The 22,907-nt window shown below is 47.1% G+C and overlaps 1 protein-coding gene across 3 annotated transcripts; it reads left to right on the top strand.

Moving 5' to 3' along the window:
- The first annotated feature begins 683 nt into the window (after positions 1 to 683).
- Positions 684 to 22,582, top strand: RBBP7 (RB binding protein 7, chromatin remodeling factor). 3 transcript variants are annotated; one of them, XM_004612215.2, is made up of 12 exons: positions 684 to 991; positions 1,855 to 1,999; positions 7,170 to 7,315; positions 10,836 to 11,009; positions 12,282 to 12,397; positions 14,073 to 14,233; positions 14,851 to 14,977; positions 15,085 to 15,162; positions 15,906 to 15,982; positions 17,984 to 18,041; positions 21,270 to 21,380; positions 22,080 to 22,582. In XM_004612215.2, the coding sequence occupies exons 1-12, from the start codon at positions 976 to 978 to the stop codon at positions 22,146 to 22,148; spliced, it is 1,278 nt and encodes a 425-aa protein (XP_004612272.1). In that variant the 5' UTR covers positions 684 to 975; the 3' UTR covers positions 22,149 to 22,582. The 3 variants fall into 3 exon arrangements, with proteins under 3 accessions (XP_004612272.1, XP_054979024.1, XP_004612273.2); XM_055123049.1 differs by lacking the exon at positions 684 to 991 and adding an exon at positions 1,164 to 1,552 and having other exon boundaries at positions 10,863 to 11,009; XM_004612216.2 differs by lacking the exon at positions 684 to 991 and adding an exon at positions 1,167 to 1,552.
- Positions 22,583 to 22,907: the final 325 nt, after the last annotated feature.

Below are 22,907 nucleotides of genomic sequence, written 5' to 3'. Positions count from 1 at the left end.
CTCCTGCAGGACGAGGCCGCAAATCATCGTTTTAAAGGCCCTGACTATGCGAACAAATGAAAATGGCATCGAGGGAGCTCGGGCCGTCGGCGGCGCCCACCGGGGAGGGCTGGCTGCGCCGGCGATCGCAAAGCACTCGCGGCCTTGTCCCCCCCTCCCAGCCCACCGCGGCCCGGGAAAGGCCTTTCGGGGTGCACAGAATGGCCGTGCCCGTGATTATCGGGGAGACACTGAGGGCAGAGAAATCTCTCGAGACTAGAAACCATTTTCCTCTGGCGCACAGAGAAGGCCCGGCTCAGCGGCGGCACGCTCCCCGCCCCCCCCGTTTCCCCTTCCCCCACACCCCCCCACCTCCGCCACAGCCGCCGCGAGCGACCACGCCCAGCGGCCCCAGGGCACGCCGCCCCGGGGCGCGCAGCCCCCGCGCAGCCCGCACGCCGCGCCTCCCTTCGCCCCACCCCCGCGCACCCCCATCCGCCCCCGCGGCCGCCTCGAGGAGTGCTGGGCCGGCCCTCGCGCCTGCGCCCCGCCAACTTCCTGCCGCCGGCCGCCCCGCCCACCTAGCCGAAGCCCGCCCCTCCGGGCCGCGTGAAACTTGCCTGCGACACGTCATTGGTCCAGAGGACCGAGCCGTTGGCTCCCAGGCCCGCCTCTTCGCCGCCTCTCACTTTTCCCAGGACGGCTGCGCCTGCGCTCAGCTGCCTGGGCGGGCTGGGAGGCGCGGGTTGAAAAGTCTCGTTCCAAGTTTGGAGAGAGACAGAAGAGCGCTTCAGACCTCGGTACCCGGGAACGGGGAAGAGGCAGCCTAGGCGGAGGCAGCGTCTAGGGGACATCCAGGCGGTCGGCCGCGGCTCGGCTTCGAGGGCTCGCGGTGTGTGACGTGCCTGAGAAAGGCACGAGCGCCTGCGGTGGGGCAGCTCTTGGCGAACGGAGGGCGACCGAGGCGGCGGTGAGGGGCGAGCGACCCGACGCAAGATGGCGAGTAAAGAGAGTAAGAGGCCCCGCGGGGAGGCGCGCGCCGGGGCCGCGGGGGGCGGCGGGCGCGCGAGGCCGTGGCACGCGCCGGCGAAAGGCGCGAATTGGCGTGTGGAGCGGGGGGCGGGGCCGGGCGCGAGGCAGGGCGCGCGCCTCGAGGGGCCTACGCGGGACGCGCCGCGGCGTAGAGGGTTTCGGGCACTTCCGGAGCCGGCCGCGGGGCCGCGGGGTTGGGCGCCAGACCCCCCACTCCTTCCCCCACTTGCCCCCGCCCCAGCGGTGACGCTCCCTCCGGCGCTCCGGGCCCGAGCGGAGGCGGCCCCCAACGCCGGAAAGCGGGCGCGGCGCTGCTGCCACGCGCGCGCGCGCGTCGATCGCCTCGGGGTCGCGGCCCTTGTCCGGGGGATTCTGGAATCCTCCGGCCGGCCTATGGCTGACAACGCGAGCTGCGCGGGAGCCGAGGCCTCTCCGAGTGGGGGATGGAGGGAGCGGGCCGCTGGGTGTCTGCTGCACGTGGATTCCCCGCCGCGGGTGGGTCGCGGAGCCCGTCTGCCTCCGGGTCGGCATTTTCGAACAGGTGCGTACAGCTGTGAGCGGCAACAACAATCCCCGCATCCGCGAAATTGACCGATTCTGTAGATTTCAGGCGGCTCGGTGCTCCGTGCAAAAACAGCCTGCGGGGGGGGGGGGGGAGGCGGTGTTGGTGTTCTCGGCACGTTCGCGAAAAGCAGTTAGTTGTTTGGGTCCAAATTAGAGGTAAAGGAAAAAGAGCAGATTAGGTGTGGCCATCTCGAGGTGACCTCCAGGGTCTGTGTGCACATCCCGACATCGAACTCTCTTAGCTACTCCTTAATCGTGTGGGCTTTCTCCGAATTTCAGTGTTCGAAGATACTGTGGAGGAGCGTGTCATCAATGAAGAATATAAAATCTGGAAGAAGAATACACCGTTTCTGTATGACCTGGTTATGACCCATGCTCTTCAGTGGCCGAGTCTTACCGTTCAGTGGCTTCCTGAAGTGACTAAGTAAGGGTTTCTGGCTTTTGTTTTGCATAAATTTTAACTTAATTTCCTAGCTTGGGCTTTATATATGGAATTTAGGCATATAATCATTTTAGCCCTCGGGCGAAATGGCAGGTGTTTTTTTTTTCCAATACGTAAATGATTTCTGACGTAGGAGTGTTGGCGTTAAAAGGTGAAAAATCTGTTCGGACCATGTCTTTGTATGATTTTGAGGGATATTCATCCCTCATTTTTGGGCCCTCGACTAGTGGATTTCTTTAAAGCTTGGCTGAAAACGGCAACTGCACTGATTATGGCTTGGTATTTTTCTACGAAGTGTGAACATACCCATTTGATTAGACTCTGATGTTTCAATTTGTAAATGGGGAAAGAATTTAGCACCAGGTTACCAAACATACATGGTGCAGTAGCCCCGGAGTTTGCTGTTTATCATCATGTGACTGTTTATTTCACCTATTTTTTTCCTCTAAAAAAATCAGTTCTGGCTGGCTCTTCACGAAACGCTATCTAGCTCCCTTGTCTGTTTCTTTGCCGATTTCTACTCTGAAGAAGCCTGTGTTTCTCTTGAATAGATACTTCTTTTTCTTCTCATTCACATCTTTCTGAATAATTTAAATAAAAACTGTCTTCTCTCTCTCTCTCCCTCTCCCTCTCTCCCTCTCCCTCTCTCCCTCTCCTCCCCCCCCATACACAAATACACACAAATCCGTGCTAATAATTGCTGATGTTTGTTGAGCCCTAAGAGAAGGGCCTGGTAGAACTGGAGTGTACATCCTGTTATTTGGTTTAATCCTCACGGTAGTACTATGATTGCTTTTTTATCACCCTTGTCTTACTGATGTGGAAAATAGGACTGAGATAGTAACATCATTTCAAATATCATACAGCTGGTAAATGGTGGTGGGGTGGGGGTTCTTGCAATTCAAACCTGGGCGTGTCCAGAGTTGAGACAATTCCCCGGGTAAACTACTTTTTCATCCACTGGAACTTTTTGTAGCAAGAATCTGAACGGGTATTTTTGAAATGGTTTAAATTTGGGTATTGTGAGTATGTACTCTAATGACTGATGAAACCCTGATGGGGGGGCGGGGATTTTCTTTTTGCAACAGGTTTTAAAAAGAATAGGCTAGTTTTATGAAAAAAATTACTCCTTCTAATAATCATATGTGATAGGGCTTTCCATATAGAAAACAGGCTTCCATTTCAGTTCCTGGAAATCTCTAATTTGTACAGATGTGGCATGAACAGCTCAGTAACAGAAATCTCTAGGCATTGACTTTTGTAACAAGTTTTTTGAGCTTTGTTTGGAGCAGAGTTTAACCATTTCCCACTCAGACTTTTTCAGCAGAGAAATGCAAAACTGTAGAGTGCTACCAGAAACACCTCAGATTCATTACTGGTTGGTTTTGGGTTAAATCTCGATCCTTGCGCTTTCAGAAATCTGCTGTTTGCCAACTTTTTTTGCTCATCCCCCACCCCCTTCCTTGACCCATCACAAACCACTGTTTAAGAAGCAAGGGTTTGGAACAGTCTGTTTGACTCTTTGTGTTCTCTGTCAAGCAAATTTAACACTTAAATGACTTACCAACTTTGGAACTTTTTTGGCTTTTGGCATACTTGACTGAAGTTTTAGAACTGGGACTTTTTATTTTGTAAAGTTGTTTACAGTGATTTATTATAGTCACTATTCCAACACCAATACCATCACCATTGCACCTTCCTACCACCATTATTTCCAATTTTCCCAGACAGGGGCTTTAAGGCTAGAAACCTAGCTTTGAATTCGGCTTCCCTGCTTCTTAGTGAATTCATTCTGTAGGGTTTTTTTTTCTGGGGGCCACACCCTGCCTTGCCTAGGGCTTACTCCTGCCTCTGCTTCCAGGGATCACTCCTGGTGGGACTCTTGCGACCATACTGGGTGCTGAGGATCCAACCCAGTCAACCACATGCAAGGCGAACACCCTCCCTGTCTGTGTCTCTGGCCCCGTAGTGAATTAGAAGTTGGTCGGTCAGTCTCCATCCCAGAGTTGTCTGGTCTGTAAATAGAGGTGCTGAAAGTACTAACTGCCTACATTTGAGGGAGTTAAATTAAGATCATATTAGCTTGCTCGTATAATCAGTGGGGGCCAATATGATTCTCCCACCCCTCCCCTATTCAGAAATAATTTGTTAGTGTCCGATAATTATTTTTCCATTTGGGTTTTAATGAAAACTGCTTATTGAAGTCGTTAAAACGTTTGCTGTGTATTTTGCATAAGGATTGTTAAAGCTATTTTGCGCTTAGCTCAGAAGAATGAATTTTATATTAACACAATTTAACCAAAAAACCCACTTGAACTGAATTATGTGTTTGTGGTGGTCTTTGCATAAAAAGAAGTGGGATGTGGTGGGACTGTGGGGTGGTCTGGGGTGCAGTACCAGAGAAAGGCCGTCAGCCTGCATTCTGGAGTGGTGAGGCTACTGCAGTGGGCTTCAGAGTTCTGATTGAGGTATAAGGGAACTGTGATTGTCTTTTGTCACTGTAGTAGAAACATTGGGTTACTTTGTCGCCTGGCTTTCTGAGAAACTTCCACTATTGAGTCCCTTAATGCCTTCTGCCTCCTTAGAAGAACATGCTTCCAGATGGTTAAACTTTCTTAGCTCTTTTCCTTAGGGATAATTAATTGTCCAAATAATTGATTTGGCTTTTAAAAACGCCTCCCCCCCAAAAAAAAGTATGTAGCAGCTCAATTGTCAATTACTTGCTAGAGACTTCCATTAAGTATGCTTACATATGTTCACTTATTTTAAGGGTTCTATAGAATTTCATTTGTGGATAGAATACAATTCATGTAACGAGTTTGTTATTGATAAATGTTTATTGAGGTTTTCCGTTCTAAGTTCCTGCTACAGACAGTGCTATTGAAAAATCTTGTGATCATCTGTGGCTATTAGGATCTTTGAAAAATTAGAGTGAAAGCGGTCAAGGGATTTTGCCCTGAAACTGGACCAGGTATTTCATTATCAGTGTTTCTGCAGTTGAGGCTACTTCTACTGGGGAGGAATACGGTGCGACATTGATTAGTTCAGGCTTGTATCTTACTGATAGGTGAAAAGCTTAGTAATCAGTTCGTGTGTGATGGTTATCTTTTTTTTAAGGGCCGCCACACCTGCTGCAGCCCCCTTTTTTTTTTCTTTTTGGGTCACACCCAGCGATGCTCAGGGGTTACTCCTGGCTTTGCACTCAGGAATTACTCCTGGCGGTGCTTGAGGGACCATATGGGATGCTGGGGATCGAACCCGGGTCACCCGCGAGCAAGGCAAACACCCTACCCTCTGTGCTATTGCTCCGGCCCCTATGATGGTTATCTTAAGGGAAACAGGAATAACGGAGTTTTTGAGTTAGGGATTTTTCCCCCCATATCGTCCAGCTGAGTGTGTGACCATGCTTCTATGAAAGGTCCAGCAATGAAGTGACATTTTCACTTGTAACTTTTGCCTGGTATTAGTCTTCTTGCTCAAAGCTCACAAAAAGCAAATTATTGCCTTTCATGTCAGCTGATGCTACTTTTATTTCATTCCTACTTCTTTTCAAAGGATTCTCATGAACTAACGTTTGTTCCCTTTAATGTGGAGCCACTGTTCCTAGTCGAGGTTTCATTTTATCTTATGTTCCATATCCTCCAAATTCAAATGCTCATTGCCAAGAATTTTCCTTTTTCCCCCCCTTCATTTTGTTTTTGTTTTGGGGCCACACAGTGCAGTGCTGGAGGGAACACGTGCCAAGGCTTAGTGCCAGAGCTCTTGCATGTTTTGCATGCGCTGCAGCCCTTTGAGCCCTCTATCTCCCTTGGTCCCACAGCCTGCTTTTCTGAATTTTTTTTCAGTTAAAATAGGTGTGTTGCCTCCCCCATAGAAGATGGATGCAATTTGCATCTTTTGATAGCCACAGTATGTTGACCAACTGAACATACATCTATTAAGACCCCGGTATTTTTTGCTTTGGGTTTTTGGTTTTTTGTTGAAGGGACCTCCCCCCAAGAAGTGCTCAGAAGAATGGGGTGGGGGCACATTCTTGGCCAGACAGTTCGGTGTGCCAGCCTGGGGATGTGATGCTGTTGGGGCTCAGAATTGCTCTGGGGACCAGACAGTGCTTGGGATTCTGACTCCTGTGTGAGCAAGGCGTGTGCCTTTCGCCGACGAGCTGTCTCTGCTGCCTGGGCCTCGGTGTTTCTGAACAAACTGCTGTGTTGCCTCTTCTTTTTTTTTTCCTTTTTTTGGGGGGTCACACCCAGCAATGCACAGGGGTTACTCCTGGCTCTGCACTCAGGAATTACTCCTGGTGGTGCTCAGGGGACTATATGGGACGCTGGGAATTGAACCCCGGTCGGCCACGTGCAAGGCAAACGCCCTACCCGCTGTGCTATCGCTCCAGCCCCCATGTGTTGCCTGTTCTTGGGGGCGCAAATGTATTTGTTTTCTTTTTTTCCACCTTAAGGAAGTTTTGTGATTTTTTTTTTGGGGGGGGAGTTGTGGGCACACCCAGCGATATCAGAACTTACTGTTGGAAGGGTTGGGGGGACTATGTGGGATGGAACCCTAATCAGCTGTGTGCAAAGCAAATACCGTACCAGCTGGCCTCCATTTAAGGCCTGCTCACTGCTGTAGGAAAGGGGGCGCTCCCGCTGTCCGGACTGCAGCAGGATGGCCCCTGGAGAGTCAAGCGAGCCTTCTGAATATGTGTTTGAAACAAACGGGAAGATTTGTACCTGTGTTGGTTATAAATTTTGTGTGGGTAGAAGGGGAATTGGTACTTGGTACAACTAGCCCTCGAGCAACATGGGCTACCTGGACCCCCAACCCTAGATCCCCCCTTCCGCAACAAATCAGAAATCCATGATTGACTTTTGACTCCCCGAGTCCTTAGGTATCTGCAGCAGCTTGGTTTTAGGAGCTCCCCACCCCCTGTCTCCATACCCAACTCCAAGGAATCCTAAATCCTTAGCCCTCCTTTATGGGGGGGGGGGGGCTTACCAATGATACTCAGATGTAACTCCTGGCTCAGTACTGAGGAATCACTCCTGACGGGGCTCCGGGTATATTCATTGATAAAATAATATATTTCGGAGAGCCGAGACCTAGTTAGCAACTGGTTTCTTACAGGATTGATGTGACTAATTTTCTTTCTTAACAGACCGGAAGGAAAGGATTATGCCCTTCACTGGCTAGTGCTGGGAACCCATACTTCCGATGAGCAGAATCATCTTGTGGTGGCCCGAGTCCATATTCCGAACGATGATGCGCAGTTTGATGCTTCCCACTGTGAGAGTGACAAGGGGGGTAGGTATTCCATATAGTCCACTCCGGACGTCGAAGGGCAATGCCACTAATTATGTTACTAAAATGATGCTAGTAGCGTTTGGCCAAGTAGGTTAACGTCTAGAACTTGATCTTACAGAGCTAGTTGCCCATGTGCACAAGGATTTCACAGTAAATGGCGTTATTCACATGATTCACATATATTAGGGGCAGAAAGACAGCAGACCGAGGCCCCTATTTTCAAGTGGCAGGCCCATGTTCCATCCCTGGCACATGATCTCCCAAGCACTGCCGGGCGTGGTATGTAAGCACTACTGGGAGTGACCCCAAAAGAAAAACCAGCATGAACCTAGCAACCCAGATGCTAAATACATTGTGCTATATATGCTATTATTCCTGCATTCTGGATGGAACAGTGAGATAAGTCTATGCAATTTGGTGTGATGATAGCATCCGTTTGGTACAAGTTAATTATGTTAATGTTACACCTAGAAAAAAGGTATCAAGGCATCGATACCAAGTAGTTAAGCAGGAGGGCTTTTTTATTTTAAATGAAAGCTGTCAGACCCTCCCAACACATTCCCTCTTAGTGTTCCCATAACCACCCAAGTTTGTTACTTTTGCTGGGACCCAGATCAGTAAGTAGCCGATTACTCTTCCTAGCTAAAGTTCGTTGCAGTAAGGAGGAATACAGAAGCAAAGCAGCAGGAAGGAAGGTAGCAGTCGGGAGCGCTTCGGTGCTGCGCAGCCTGTGCTCTCTCTCTAGATAGGTGCAGGGACAGGCGCAGGTAGCCCCGCCCCAGGAGGCCCACCGGACTGTCATGGTCTGAGACTCGCTAGTTTTGGAGACATGTCCTGCTGGCGGTCAGCCATGACAGCCTGAAGCTCAGTACCCTGATAAGGACATTTAAGTGCCCATCCTCAATCTTGGTGTTGGTGCAAGGCAGTCCTAACAAATGGGTACACTATGGTCCATTGCTCCAGGTGCGCACCATATAATAATCAGACCCATCAGGGGCATAAGGAACCTTCTTTGGTCCGTGTGCCTAGGAGTTAGCCTGGGGACAATCATGGTTTCAGTGCACCTTAGAACTGCGGGGGCTAAGCCACCTGACCTGCTGGGTTAGCTGTTCTCAGAGTTTATTGATAAGAGTTTTACAGTATTTATCTAAAGCTTCCTATTGAAAATAAAATAGCTGAAGTCCAACCACTTCTATTCTCCCATGCCATCCTCTTGAGAACTCATCATTATATTGAAATTTGTATTCAATTTTCAACTATTTAGGTCTTCTCATACATTATTGTAAAAAAAAGAACAAAACCAGGGCTCTCTCCGCTCTTGGAGAAGCCCGTGTTTTCTCTTGAGTCCGTCTCTCTCTCTCTCTCTCTCTCTCTCTCTCTCTCTCTCTCTCTCTCTCTCTCTCTCTCTCTCTCCCTCCCCCCCCTCCCCTCCACACCTTAAAAATTCTCCAGATAAAATCTATTTATTTGAAAAAAAAAAGACCAAAACCAAAACACAGCCACCACCACAATGCTTTGAAGCTGTTAAGATTCATTTTGTGTGTATATATATTTATATTGTGTGGGTATCTGTCTTTCCTAACTTCTTTATAGTATTCTGCTGTGGTTAAACCTCAGTTCATCCATTTTCCTATCAGAGGACGGGTGAGTTATATTTGTGTGGCATCAACAGTGTTTTAATGAATATTTTTGCCATGTCTCCTTAGACAGATATGGGAGAATTTTACCTACTGGAGTAAAGGTTTTTGGTTGTATGATATATTTATTGTCAAGAAATTATAGAACTACTTTCCAAAATCGTATACCCAGCTTACCACTCCACAATTTCTTTCTCTTCAACTTTCTGATTTCTGTAATTATTGTGGTAAATTTTTTAGTCCTTTGTATCAGCTTGAAAATTCATCTGTATGCAATATATGAATTGTTAATAAAGTTACACATCCAGTATGTTCCTGTGAGTGGTTGAAGTAACACACCATTAAGAACCTTTTTAATTTTTCAATTATAGTAATTATTTAGTGGATTCTCATTGAGTTTAGTGTTTTTTCCCCCAAATTTTAAGTTTGAGGAAACTCCTTGTTCTTCTCCGGAGCCCAGTGGACGGTGGGCCAGGGGGTGGGAGGGGAGAGCTGGGCCGCATCTGGCAGTGCTTAGGGGCTGCTCCTGGCTGAATGCCAGGGAGCTAAGCAGGGCCTCCCGCATGCAAAGCATACGCACATTCTGACCTGTTGAACTCTTTACTACCCTCGGAGCCCCGTTTTTGGTTGGTTTAGCTTTTTTCCCCCAAAGAAGGGCTATTCAAGGAGTTTTAGCAAAGGAATCGAGAAACTTCAGTACCTTCAGAACAGAAACACTCAAACCACTGGAGTCCACGGGGGAGGGATGTGGAAAATCAAGATGAGGGGCAGTTTGGAGGCGAAAGTAATAGGGTCTGGAGGCGTCTCGGAAATGCCAAGGCCTGTTCCTGCCATGGACACTGGAGTGGCAGGCGGGAGTGGAGATTTGCATGGATTGCATGGAATGGGATAGGATAGCTCTCAAACGCAGAATTTCTGTGTTTGCCACTCCACTTAGAAGTTACCGAATACGTATACCTAATGTGAACGTGGGATTCCGTGTTCACTAAACATTCCCACGTAGAAGCTGGCTCAGGCAGACATGGTGTCCTCTCCGGGTCACTTTCAAGCCCAAGTCAGTCTATTGGGACTGCTGGCTCCACAGGGCAGTTGGCTTTTCAGACACGGTGAGCTAAAAAAGTAATGTATAAAGCAGTAACAGGAAGAAATGCCACAATGGTTATCTACAAGCACAAAAAAGAAACTGGTTTGCGCATATCTGATTAGATGTTCTCAGACTGTTCTCTCTGCTGTTATCTTGTGGCTTCTCCAAAATTAATATTACTTTTTATGCGGCTCTGTTCTTTTTCCAAGGTCTTTTAAAGAACTCTTAGAACTTGACTCGCACCAGATAGAGCCATTTGCCCCTTGTTTCAGCTTTGCTATTCCACTGGCAGTTGAATCAGATAGGCTTTGTTGGAACCAGCACGTGTGTCTCTGAGGGGTGAGTGGAGTTAGGTAGCATGGATTTCCAGTTGGAGCGTTTCTAACATCAGGCTCCAGTGTTTTTTTTTTGTTGTTGTTGTTCTTGAGGTAGAAACCTGCCCCATCTAATAAAAGATGCCACTTCGCTACAAAAATTGCAGTGAATTTTATTTGAACTAAAAAAACTAAGGTACATTAATTACATAATTGAAGTTGTAATGACTAGATACAGAGCACCTTCAGAACCGAATTTGATTTTTGGTTGAAATCCAAGGCGGAATTAAACTGACTTGTATAAAACAGCAGGTATTTTCCAGTGCAAATGGACTTTGAGAATAAATCCCAAATGGCACACAGACACGTTCCTCTCTGCTCATGTGTGTTGTATTCTATTATGTTGACCTGATGGCTTGGTTGGACATAGGTGACTTGTGAATTTTAATCTACATGTATGTGTGTGTTCTTTCTTCTCACATTAGAATTTGGTGGCTTTGGTTCTGTGACAGGAAAAATTGAATGTGAAATTAAAATCAACCACGAAGGAGAAGTAAACCGTGCTCGTTACATGCCACAGAACCCTCATATCATTGCGACAAAAACCCCATCTTCGGATGTGCTGGTTTTTGATTATACGAAGCATCCTGCTAAACCAGGTATGTAGTAAGAACTTGACGGGTTTTTTTTGATTCAAAGTAGTTTTGAAGTCATTTAGACTAGTATATTATAATTTTTTTAAAGGTTTACAAGTTGTTTCTGGTGGTCTCCTAACCACCCTCAGTTTTAGTGTACAGGAAGACGTCACAGCAGGTTAAACTCCTGGCTACAATTTTTCACATCAGAAGTTACAGAACAGAAGATAAAGAGATGCATCAGGGAAAATCTGGAGAGGTCATGTAGCCTCTCTGGCATTTGCCTACTGGGGCTACATAGGCCTCAACTTTCTCTGGCTGTAAACGCTAAGAATATATGCACAGTAATTCTGCGCGGGGAAGTCCTTTTCAGTCTGGGGTTTTGGTTTTTATTATTGGGGTTTAGGGTTAGGTGACACCCAGCTTGGTGCTAAGGGGCTTGGTGGGGCATGTGGTGCCAGGGATTGGGCTGAGGTCATGAGCATGGCAAGCCCCTTAACCCTTGGTTAATCTGGTCCCAGAGTTGGGCCTTTTATGACAGTCTAATCGTACCGACACATCTTGCTTTGTGATCCACTGTGATAAGGGAGACTCATGACCTTAGCGTTGAAGCTGGATCCATAATGAACTTTACTAAACAATCTGACAGATCTTGACGATTGGCTCTAACGTACTCCACTGCTCTAAGCGTACAGAACTTCATGCGTCAGTGATACTAAGCAATTTGGTGAGGGTCAGATTCCCGTGGGTTGCTTGAGAATCAGTCATGGTCTCAGGCTTCTCTGTGATGACAGACCACCCAGATCTGCCTTGTTTAACTCTATGCCTCACCGAGTATTTCTAAAAATGTAACCATGGGAAGGGAGACAAATTTGCCACCACACAAATTTGTGGGATAGCTACAGTGGCCGATATTTTGTCTCGGAGCTAGAGCTAAGTTTTTAAAGAAATTTGTTTCTGGATATATTTGTGGTGTTGGTTGTTGGGTATGTTTGTTTAGTTTGTTTTGGTTTTTCAGTGCCAGGCATCGAACCCAAGACCTCACACATGGCAAGTCAAGCGCTCTACTACAAAATCTCGTCCCCAGCCCTTAGGAGCCAGTCATTTTATGGTCATGAGAACTCATCTGCTTTGTGCTTTTCAAATCTAACAGAGAGAACTTTCCCAGGCAGCTGTAACTTATATAAAGTCCTTGTTCACTATGCAGCAATTTTCCAAACATGATGTTACAATTCGCTCAGTGATGGGTGAGACTTTAGACGTATAATCGGTAATTAATGTATTTCTCTTCTGTAGATCCAAGTGGAGAATGCAATCCTGATCTCCGTCTGAGAGGCCACCAGAAGGAAGGCTATGGCCTTTCCTGGAATTCTAATTTGAGTGGACATCTTCTGAGTGCATCTGATGACCACGTGAGAGACTTCTCTTCTAATCTTCTCATGTACCAGGAGTCAGAGTGTATCAGGAAGAGGTTTTCTAAGATACTACTGATAGAAGATTTTTTAGGATTGTTTTTTGATCCTTGGAATTTTAAAAAAGTATAATTCAAGGGGTCAGAGAGACGATCGTCCAGAGGGTGAGGTGCTTGCCCTTCATGCGGCAAGCCCCACCAGGAGTGATCCCTGGGCACAGAACTAGGCATAATCGCGCCCACTCCCCAGCACATGTGGCTCAAAGTGAAACCTGAAGAGTGGACCCCAAATAGGAAGGGGTATATTCACTTAATTCCTGGTATCTTTTGATGACATTAGCCTAGGCATTGCTAGGCATGGTAGTCGCTGACTTTTCCAGGCTCCACCCTGCCAGATCTCTTGTTAATCTTTTCAGACTCTTGAAATGACCAGGGAGGAGGGCAAGAGTGCATACATGTCCCTCGCGCTTTGGAGAATGTATATTGTGATGTGTATTGTGCATCTAAGTTTAACCAGATACTAAAGGCAGATATATTATGGGAAATAATAGCTATCATTGGGGAATAGTTTTTGTCAGAGAAATATGCAGCTAAAAGAGAGGCTGGAGAGAGAGTACAGCAGAGTCAGGCTCTTGCCTTGCACACAGTCCATCCAGGTTGGAGCCGCAGGTCCCCAAGAAGTCCCCTGAGTACCACAGAGCCCAGAGTAAAGCCCTGAGTACTGCCTGGTGTGGCCCAAAAAATGAACAAAGAGAAAGAAATGGAGAGGAAATCCACAGATGTTTCAGTGGAATTAGTGCAGGTACACCTTCGTATAAATTAATCTGTTTTAAGCCATTGAGTGGAACTATAGCCATTGCTTATAGTAGGTTTTTTTTCTTTATGAGCACTTTAGGCTTTCTTCCTAGCTCTTTGGGTAATACTTCCAGAGTATTCTGACCTCTGATCTTTGAGACCTGGGGAAGACGTGGTGTCCTCTTCTTGGGCTCTGTCAGTGTTTTGAGGATTAAACTATTGGATAGAACTTGTCATGGGGCTCTGTCCGTAGGCACCGCTCTGGCTGCCCAGAGTAGCTGCTTAGGGACTTCTGTGTCATTGATTTATTGCCACTTCCTGAGGGGTTTAGTGATTTCGACCTATGAAGAGGCTTGTCAAAAGGTGTGGGGGTTTTTGTTGTTCTGAGAATTGAACTCAGGGCCACACACACACACACACACCCACACACATACGTCACATCCCCCAGCTGCAGAAGGCATGTTCTCGTGGTGCTCAGGGACCATATGGGATACCAGGGATGAAACCCAGGTGGACTGTGAGCAAGGCGAGCGCCCTCTCTGCTGTCCTACCACTCTCGAGTCCTCTAGTGAGGGTTTGTAGGAGGTTGAGGGGCTTGTGATTCCTGGGCTCCATGTGTCATCTGAACTGGATTTTACTACTTGACTCATTGTAAATGGAAATTCTAGCCACAAGCATTCTAGTTTACGGCCTGCCACTGTGCTCCTTCTCCTGTTGTCGGCACCGGCCATTTCCCTTGTCTGTATCCTTCTATCTTACATCACACTTGCCACACATTTTGTGGAGTATGTTTGTGAAGCTTCCGTTTTTCTCCTTGTGTTCATTTGTAATTCCTCTATTGGCATTTAAATGCAATCTGTTTCGGTTTTTGTTTTCTTCAGACTGTCTGTCTGTGGGATATAAATGCAGGACCAAAGGAAGGCAAAATTGTGGATGCTAAAGCGATCTTCACTGGCCACTCTGCTGTGGTGGAGGACGTGGCCTGGCACCTGCTGCACGAGTCCTTGTTTGGATCTGTCGCTGACGATCAGAAACTGATGATGTAAGGCGGCCTCTTGTTATGGGCGTGTCCGCAAAGACTGTCGGTGTGCGGGTTGATAGCTTTGTATCTTAAAAGAACGGACAGCTTTGGTGAGGTCTTCGAGAGAAACTCTAGATGGCCATTTTTACACGAGTATGCAGTACGGGAAGCACCATGTTCTGGTGGCAATGACCATCAAATTTGGCATGAGAGCAACGTCAGGGGCAGAAGGTCTGCATCAGGGTTGTCCACAGGGTGGCATTCAACTAGTTACGTCAAAGGCTCTTTCCTCAATGGCACCAGGACCCTGAGCAGACCAGTCACGGGCAAAGAATGCTGTGATTTGACAGGGCGAGGTTTTCAGAATCAGACTCTCAGATTTCCTACATGCTCTGCATTTCGTGGATTCTTGAAGTGAATGAGACAGAGGAGAAAGTGAGAAGTGAGAAACCAGAAGTATAGCGCAGTGTCCCTTAGTTCTCTTTGGTTGGTTTAGAACGCATCACGTAGTGGTGGGAAATCTCAGATGCCAACGGGGCATGGTTTGTTTCCTTCGTGGAGGGGCCTTTGTAGGGCAGAGAAAGGCTCTGCGGGTTGGGAGGGGCCTGTGCCGTGAGCAGGTACATTTTCCTTTCCAGATGGGACACCAGGTCCAACACCACCTCCAAGCCCAGCCACCTAGTGGATGCGCACACCGCCGAGGTCAATTGCCTGTCGTTCAATCCCTACAGCGAGTTCATTCTCGCCACTGGCTCTGCAGATAAGGTTTCTGCGTTTTTGTATATTTGGTGTTCGCATGTTCGGTCAGCATCGTGGACTTTAAAATCCTCTGCGTAGTGCAGAAATGACTTCATTTTGTTATTTTTCTTCAGACTGTAGCTCTGTGGGATCTGCGCAACTTAAAATTGAAGCTCCATACCTTTGAGTCTCATAAAGATGAAATCTTCCAGGTACGTGACAATTTTCTGAACATCTTTGCCAGGTTTTTTTAGTAGCTTTTTGTTGGGGAGGAAAATTTTATTCTTCAGGAGGTGTAGGACATTTTTTTAAAATAAAACTTAATGCTGTTAAAAGTTAATGGGGGCTGGAACAAGAGCACAGCGGGTAGGGCGTTTGCCTTGCATGCGGCCGACCCAGGTTCAATTCCCAGCATCCCATATGGTCCCCTGAGTGGTGCCAGGGTAATTCCTGAGTGCAGAGCCAGGAGTAACCCCTGTGCATTGCTGGGTGTGACCCAAAAAGCCAAAAAAAGTTAGTGGAAACTAACTCGGGGGGTTTTTTGAGAGGGAATTCAGAAGTAGAAGGACAAGCCTCACAAAGCAGGGTCAGTTTAAAGAGTGAAACCCAAGCCATGCCAGCCTGATGGAGGAAGAATTCCTTCTCTGCTGTCAACAGATTTGTGTTGGTTAGCATATATTTCACTGAAAACTTCAGAAGCTCCTGGGTGGGTTAGAGACTGGAGAAGATTATTGGGACCCCCCGCTGAGTTCTCTATATCAGGGAATATGACCTTCCTAAGGTCTGTCCCACAAAATGGGCCATTGAAAGAACATTTAAAGGACAGGAGAGGGTGAGTAGTTGAGGCTGAGGAGAGGATACAGAAGAGGAGCTAGGAAACCATCAAGGATTACAGCGATGATGTCTATCAGCCAGGAATTTATGATCCTTTCCATTGTCAAAATTGTATCACCAGGTCCACTGGTCTCCACATAATGAAACTATTCTGGCCTCAAGTGGCACCGATCGCCGCCTGAATGTGTGGGATTTAAGGTAACTCAAGCTGATTGCAAGAAAGTGCATAAATATTAATGAATTTTAAGTATCTTTCTCAAGTGTCTGCTTTCGTAAATGGAAGTAAACCAGGAAGGGAGACATGAAATAAATGAATGGCATCTGAATTTTGTTGTTTTTTGATACCCATGTGTGAACATGTGTGTGTTAGGGTGTTTTTAACATCCAAATAATTTTCTTGAAAACACTTGCATAGGAAGGGGCTGGTTACTGGGTTTCATGGGAGCTCGCTGCACATCTGCAGCGTTAGCTTTTCTCTGAGGTTTTGTACCATGTGCTCTGTGTTTATTGCTCTGGTTTGTTGAACTGCAGGCAAACTGAGGCCAGAGATCAGCACAGTCCATGCATGGCAGCGAGTCTTTTTCTGGGGGACTTGTAAAAGCCCTTCGAAGGGGAGTTTCGGCCTCCTTTCGTCTGCATTTTTGGTGGCTGTGGGTGGGGTGGATTGGGGGAGCCATATCCCATGGGGCTCATGAGTCTGTCGGTGCTGGGGACTGGAGGCCCTCCTGCAAGCTTTGCTTGTGCCAAGCCCATTGAAGTCGACAGCCACCTGTTGTTTGGCTCTTAGGAACGACTAAGTTGTTTTGTTATGTGTTTTCTGGGGAAAAATATTTTTACTTAATTTATTGGATGGGGAAACAGTACAGGGAATAAAATGCTTGCCAGGCATGTGGCCACGCTCAGTTGATCCCTGGCACTGAGTATCATTCCTGCTTAGCATCACCAGTGCCCTTCCTGCTCGCTGTGCTGCTTGCTTTGACCCTAAACCCAAACCTTATGTACAGAGACAGCAAAGCCAGCTTTGGGGTCAGAGATGATGCATCAGATAAGGTGTTTGCCTTGCCGACCTGTGCTTGATCCTTGGCTTCCCATACGATTCTCAAGGCTCCTGCAGGAGCCTGAGCATCATGGGGTATGGCCCAGAAACTGAAGGGGGGGGAAGAGGGCCACCATGCTTTTGGTATATGAAACAAACAGAAATAAAATGCTGGTACTATTTGACAGCAATTTTAGTAGTGAAGCTAAAAATCTAAAAGAAAACTGTCACTTGATTCTTTTGATGTCCCAGGGCCTCACAGAGGCAAGATGAGTGCTCAGCCACTAGGTCACGGGCCTTAGCTCTTAAAGCCAAGCCTATAGTGACTGTTAGGGAGGTTTGGAAACCTTGGGGGCCCGGGCGACTGAACTGCTCCCAGTTGATTAAAATAGCTTTAAATAACATGGGCAATTAGGTCGGGTGGTAGCAATTGTACTAGAAGTCTTCCATGTTTTGTCTGTCTTATGAGATGGGGGAGGGGAAATACCATTTGGAAGCTTGTGTACTTTGACTCGTCAGGATGTTTAGCAGAGTCTGCCCTTGGACTAGGTAGCAGGCTCAGGTGTTGGTATGTAGCTTGAAGAGTCATTTCATTCCTAGAGTGGAAAAAAATCTTTAAAAATGAAATGGGGGACTGGGGATCACTCCTTTTCAAGCTTATATATGTTTCAAAGTTTCTTGGGGGCTGGAGAGAGCGCTCATAGGTCCGAGTGTATCGCATTCAGGAGGCCAGGGTTCAGTGCCTGGCATTGCACAGAGCTCGGAGTAGATCGTTAGCACCACTGCGTATGGTCCAGAATCCCAAAACACATATCTCAAATGTGCTTGTTGGGGCTGGTGTGTGCCGGGCACTGAAGCCTAGGGCTCCCATGTGTAGAGCATGCACTCTGCTCCTTGGGGCTTCTCCCCAGGCTTCCCATTGTTGTGCAGTAAACACCACATGTAGTTCATGCAATTAAGGTGATGTTTATTAACGGTTCTTACACAGCCTCAGTGACAAGTAGCGCATCTGTTTCTAGAGAGTAAGCTTCCTGCTTGCCATCTCATGACTGATACGACAACTACTTGATGGCAGTATAGAAAGGAAGTGTTGAGTAGTGGTGTTGCATACACTCGTGCTGTAGGACTGTCGCTAATGAATGCATTGTGTTCTTGTTTCATAGCAAAATCGGAGAAGAGCAGTCCGCGGAAGACGCTGAGGACGGGCCTCCAGAACTGCTGGTATGTATCCTGCTCTGTCATGAATGCATGTAGCCTGAGATTGAGGCTACATGCATTCATGACAGTTTGAAATTGTAGATCTGGAAGATGTTTTCCAAATTGGAGGTCACTAATTGGGGTTTGACATTTATTAAATGTAAGCAGTACATTTAGTAAGCAGTAATCAGTGGGTAGGGCGTTCACCTTGCACGCAGCCGATCTGGGTTCGATCCTCCGCCTCTCTTGGAGTGCCCGACAAGCTACCAAGAGTATCTCGCCCGCACAGCAGAGCCTGACAAGCTACCCGTGGCGTATTTGATATGCCAAAAACAGTAAAAAGTCTCACGATGGAGATGTTACTGGTGCCCACTCGAGCAAATTGATGTGCAACGTGATAACAGTGACAGTGACTCAAAAATACTGAAATTTGGGGGCCGGAGCGATAGCACAGCGGGTAGGGCGTTTGCCTTGCATGCGGCCGACCTGGGTTCGATCCCCGGCATCCCATATGGTCCCCCAAGCACCGCCAGGAGTAATTCCTGAGTGCAAAGCCAGGAATAACCCCTGAGCATCGCTGGGTGTGACCCAAAAAAGCAAAAAAAAAAAAATACTGAAATTTTTCTGAGGATAGGTTTGTGGTTTGTTTTTTTTTTTCCCATGAGGGTATAAGGAACTGCAGGGGACAGGCAGTGGGACTTGGGAACACTTAACACTAGCAGTGTGGAGAATAGTTCATGATTATTATATAAAATAGTTCTATTTTGAAACGGTCACTACCTGGCGGTGCGTCTTCAGCCTTGGGCCACCGTCTGCCTGTCTTCCCTTGGCCCCTCGAGGTTTCCGTAGTGTTAGTCCTCATCCTGCTCTCCTGTAGTGTGCTCTTCGGGGCACTTGTCCGGAGTGTTGCCAGGCTTTGCAATAGTTCTTTGTCCCTGCTCTGAACTCATTTGTCTTGTCCAGTCGTTTGGTAGATCATCATTCATTCGCCTGATGCATAGTTGGCTCTCAGGCTAGGCAGTGACTTTTTTCTTTGTCCGCCGTGTTGTGCACAGCCCCTCTCGAAGGTGAAGGAGGCCCTCGAGCGGAAGTCCTCAGACTTGCAGAAGAGGCTTCCCCAGTTCTCCGTGGCCACAGCCAAGACCCTTTTGCCCCTTCACCCAGTAGATGCCATGCCCAACCTCTCGAGGGAGAAGGTGGCAGACAGTGTAATGAGAGAGCTGAGCCAGACGCTGTCAGTCCCTCCCGGCCTGCTGCCACTTAGACAGGCGGGGCGGCCCGATGTCAGGGGTTGAACCCAGGGCCTCACGTGTGTACAGTTCTGTCACTGAGTCATGTCCCTGGTGCAAAATGGGTTCTTCTAAATTGGGTGACTTAAGCCGAGTCTGCTCTGCGATCGAGATGTTTGTCGGGGTGTTAGGAAGTTTGAGGCTAGGTGCTGCTACTAGGGAGTTTTTGTTCTTTATACGTGGTATAATGATTTTTCATTTTATTTTGAGTGAGGGGTGGTTTGGATGTTTCAAGGTGTCTTCCAGCTCCATGCTTCTGACAGTGCTGAGGGACCCTGCAGTGCTGGGCTTTGAACCCTGGCCTTCTGCATACTTTGCGTGCCTTCAGCTGGTTAAGCTTTCCCCCGGCCTCTGTAATAACTATTCAAGATCATACAACTTAGTGATGGAAAGGGTAATTTTCCATAGCTTTTGTACATCAGAATGTATAGCCATTATCACAGAACAGTTTCAGAATATTGTTTGCCTTGAAAAAAAGACAATAAAATAAAAAACACTGTGGGCAGGAATGTGGCTCAGTGGAAGAACACAGAGCTCAAATGTATGAGGCCTTGGGTTCAATTCCCAGCAACCCAACCCCCCACCCGTCAAAAAAAGAAACCCAGATAACAAAAACCAGTATGCCTTTTAGCATAGCCCAGCCTCTTTCCCCAGCCTTTGGTACCCAAGAATCTACTTTTTGTGTCTCTCGATTTTTCTACTCTAGAAATTTCATATAAATAGAAACGGTGTGTGGTCTTTGTACTGATTGTTGCAATTATCATAATGTTTTCGAGGTTTCCAGCTATTTTTTTATATCCCAGGGAGAGGAGAGTGCCACTCTGTGTTATGGCTCTGTAGCAATTTCGTAGTCTGAGAAAATCACCAGCATTTTCTTTTATCACAGGAGCCTAAAATTGAGACATTTAAGCGTATTAAATTGGCTACTAGCTTCCGTTTTATGATCATTTAAATCTTGATAACTTCTGTATATATTCCCAGCTAATGGTGCTAAGATGTTTTTACCTATTCCCTTAAGGCTGTCTGGGAAAGCTGTTTTGTCCCATCTTAGTTTTGTTGTATTGTTTTTTGGGCCACCGTTGTCAAGGATCAGGGGACATACAGGGTGCGGGGGATTGAATCCAGGTCCGCTATGTGCAAGGTAAGAGCCCTACTTGCTGTACAGTCTGGCTCCCATTCCACTCCTCTCATTTTTATTTAACTGGTAAAATAGTTGCATTGCGTAGAACTGAATTGGCAGACAGACCTCATTGTCAAAGGTGGGGTCAGGTCCGTCAAGAAGTAGGACTTCTGCTTCTGCTGAGGCTCTGTGCCTCCCAGGGCTGATGGCGAGCGGGGCTTCTCAGCAGGAAAAGTGTCCCCCTCAGCCTTGGGGCAATATGCCCTGGTAAAACTGGGGATAACTGAGGGGTGTTAGGAGGAGAACGTTGAAGTGGGTCGGGTCTGCTGAAGAACCAGAGGCCACTATTAGGGTGTTTCAGGGACTATGTCCCTAGTAGCCAGTGAGTGCTCATCTGTGGGGGTGGTATTGTGGATGTGGCGGGATGTTCCCTCCTCTAGGATGGGAGGATCAGCCCACTGCACAGAACTGCTCAGGAATCTTCTTGGGCACTGGGGATTGAATTGGGACTGGATTTTCATAGCCCGGTTGTCCTTACTCTTAGGTGATGCAGCCAGGCATACTTAGAAGTGAAGTGGTTCAGTGGGAGTCTTTGTAAGGTTGTCTATTAATATAATAACCTGTATTTGGAAAATATAAGTGAAGGCTACCCTGTACTAGTCTATCACCTTTTTGGAACGTTTGGAAATCTTCAAACTAGGAGGGGGGGTGGTTACTAGAGTGGCTCTGTTCTCTCTCCAGACTTCGAGACAGTGCTACCCTGCTGGAAGACTGGTGCTGTAGAAATGAACTTGAGGCACAAGAAATGTTTCAAAACAAGGCTTTGCTGTGTTCTTTTGACAGTTCATTCATGGAGGACATACCGCGAAGATCTCCGATTTCAGCTGGAACCCCAATGAGCCTTGGGTCATTTGCTCAGTGTCTGAGGATAACATCATGCAGATATGGCAAATGGTGAGCCAAAGGGGCCATACTTAGCAACGAAAGAATGTAGTTGGAGTATTTCAATTACTAGTGAGGACTCGACCAGGCACTTCTAGAAGGGAAACACTACATTTTAACAAGTCTGCTGTCCCGGTCAGAAGAACACTGTCTGATGAAAACCCAGTGTCTGCTTCCATTTTGAGGCTCCTTATTGCACCTGGGTGTTGGCACGGCAGATTGCCACATGTGACAGTCACACAATCAGTCCCACCCTTCCCAGCAAGGAGTTGGAAGGATGGAGAGCTGTGGCTCCCTCTCAGCGGAGAATGCTCTGGTGTTTACCTTTTAGGGACAGTCACTGAAACATACGTGGGTTGCCGGGACCTGACAGTAGTGCAGCAGCAGGGCACTTGGCATGCATGCAGCTGGCGCGCGTTTGAGCCCCAGCATCCCATATGACCCCCTGAGCACACAACCAGGAATAAGCCCCCCGAGTACAGTGGTGTGATCCAGAAAACCAAACTTGGAGTGGCTAGCTGCATACATTGGTAAAAAACATTGGAGAACACTGAATAAGATGATCTGGTTAAGAATAAGAACGTTTCGTATTGAGTAAATTGCTTCTTAGACAGTGAATCCCAAAACCTGGGCAGACAATTACTTAATGTTATTTTTTAGATAACCTTGTGAAAGCAGGGATTTACACATTTATTTGCTTGTCACCTGCAGGCTGAAAACATTTACAACGATGAAGAGTCGGATGTCACAACATCGGAACTGGAGGGGCAAGGATCTTAAAACCCAAAGTACGAGAAGTGTTTCTGTTGAATGTAATGCTCCGTGAACGCTTGGTTTATCAAGCACCCAAATGCATTTGTATAGTAGGAAATGTAAGTGGGATGGCAAATGGCATTCTTTTATCTTCTGATTCTAGCACTTTCAAGTGAGCTGTTGCGTTCTGTATCATATTGTAGCTTTTAGGAAAGAGAGGAATGTTGCTTACAAGGGGTCATCTGGTTGGTGGTTTTAAACTACAAGTTAGCAGGGTACTGCCTTTGATTCAAGTATTTTAAGTCTTTGTTTTCTCAAACTAAGTGCTTGCTGTTCCCAAATGCGCAAGAATAACTTTTACACTCCCTTCCCTCTCCACTTTATTCCCCCTCCCTCCCCATACCCCACCCCCACCCCCACTTGTTGATTGGCTTTGCAGAAATAAAGTTTTAAAATATAAATGTCTGTTTTATTCTTGGGCAGGGGTGTGTGCTGGTGTGTGTACACATTGAAATCTAGGCGGGAAGCCTGGCTTCTGACAGCATCCTCGGCCTAGAGCCATCTGCATGCATTTCACCTATTTAGCTTACCCACTAAATAGGGTAAATAGGGCAATTTTAGGAAATTGGATTTCAAACTTAAAAGTCTGCAAAAGGAACAGGCTGAACCTATTTTGAAGGTCCTGAAAGGCTTCACCTTTTTAAAAAAGGTTTAGAAATGGGGCTGTGGGGGAGGGCACTTGCTTGCACACAACCCGTGTTCAAGTCCCGGCATCTCATGTTTCCC

This window comes from Sorex araneus, chromosome X (assembly GCF_027595985.1).
Source record: "Sorex araneus isolate mSorAra2 chromosome X, mSorAra2.pri, whole genome shotgun sequence".
In the NCBI taxonomy this organism is placed as follows: domain Eukaryota; kingdom Metazoa; phylum Chordata; class Mammalia; order Eulipotyphla; family Soricidae; genus Sorex; species Sorex araneus.
Note: the sequence above shows the minus strand (reverse complement) of the source record. Positions and strands in the feature narration are given on the sequence as shown.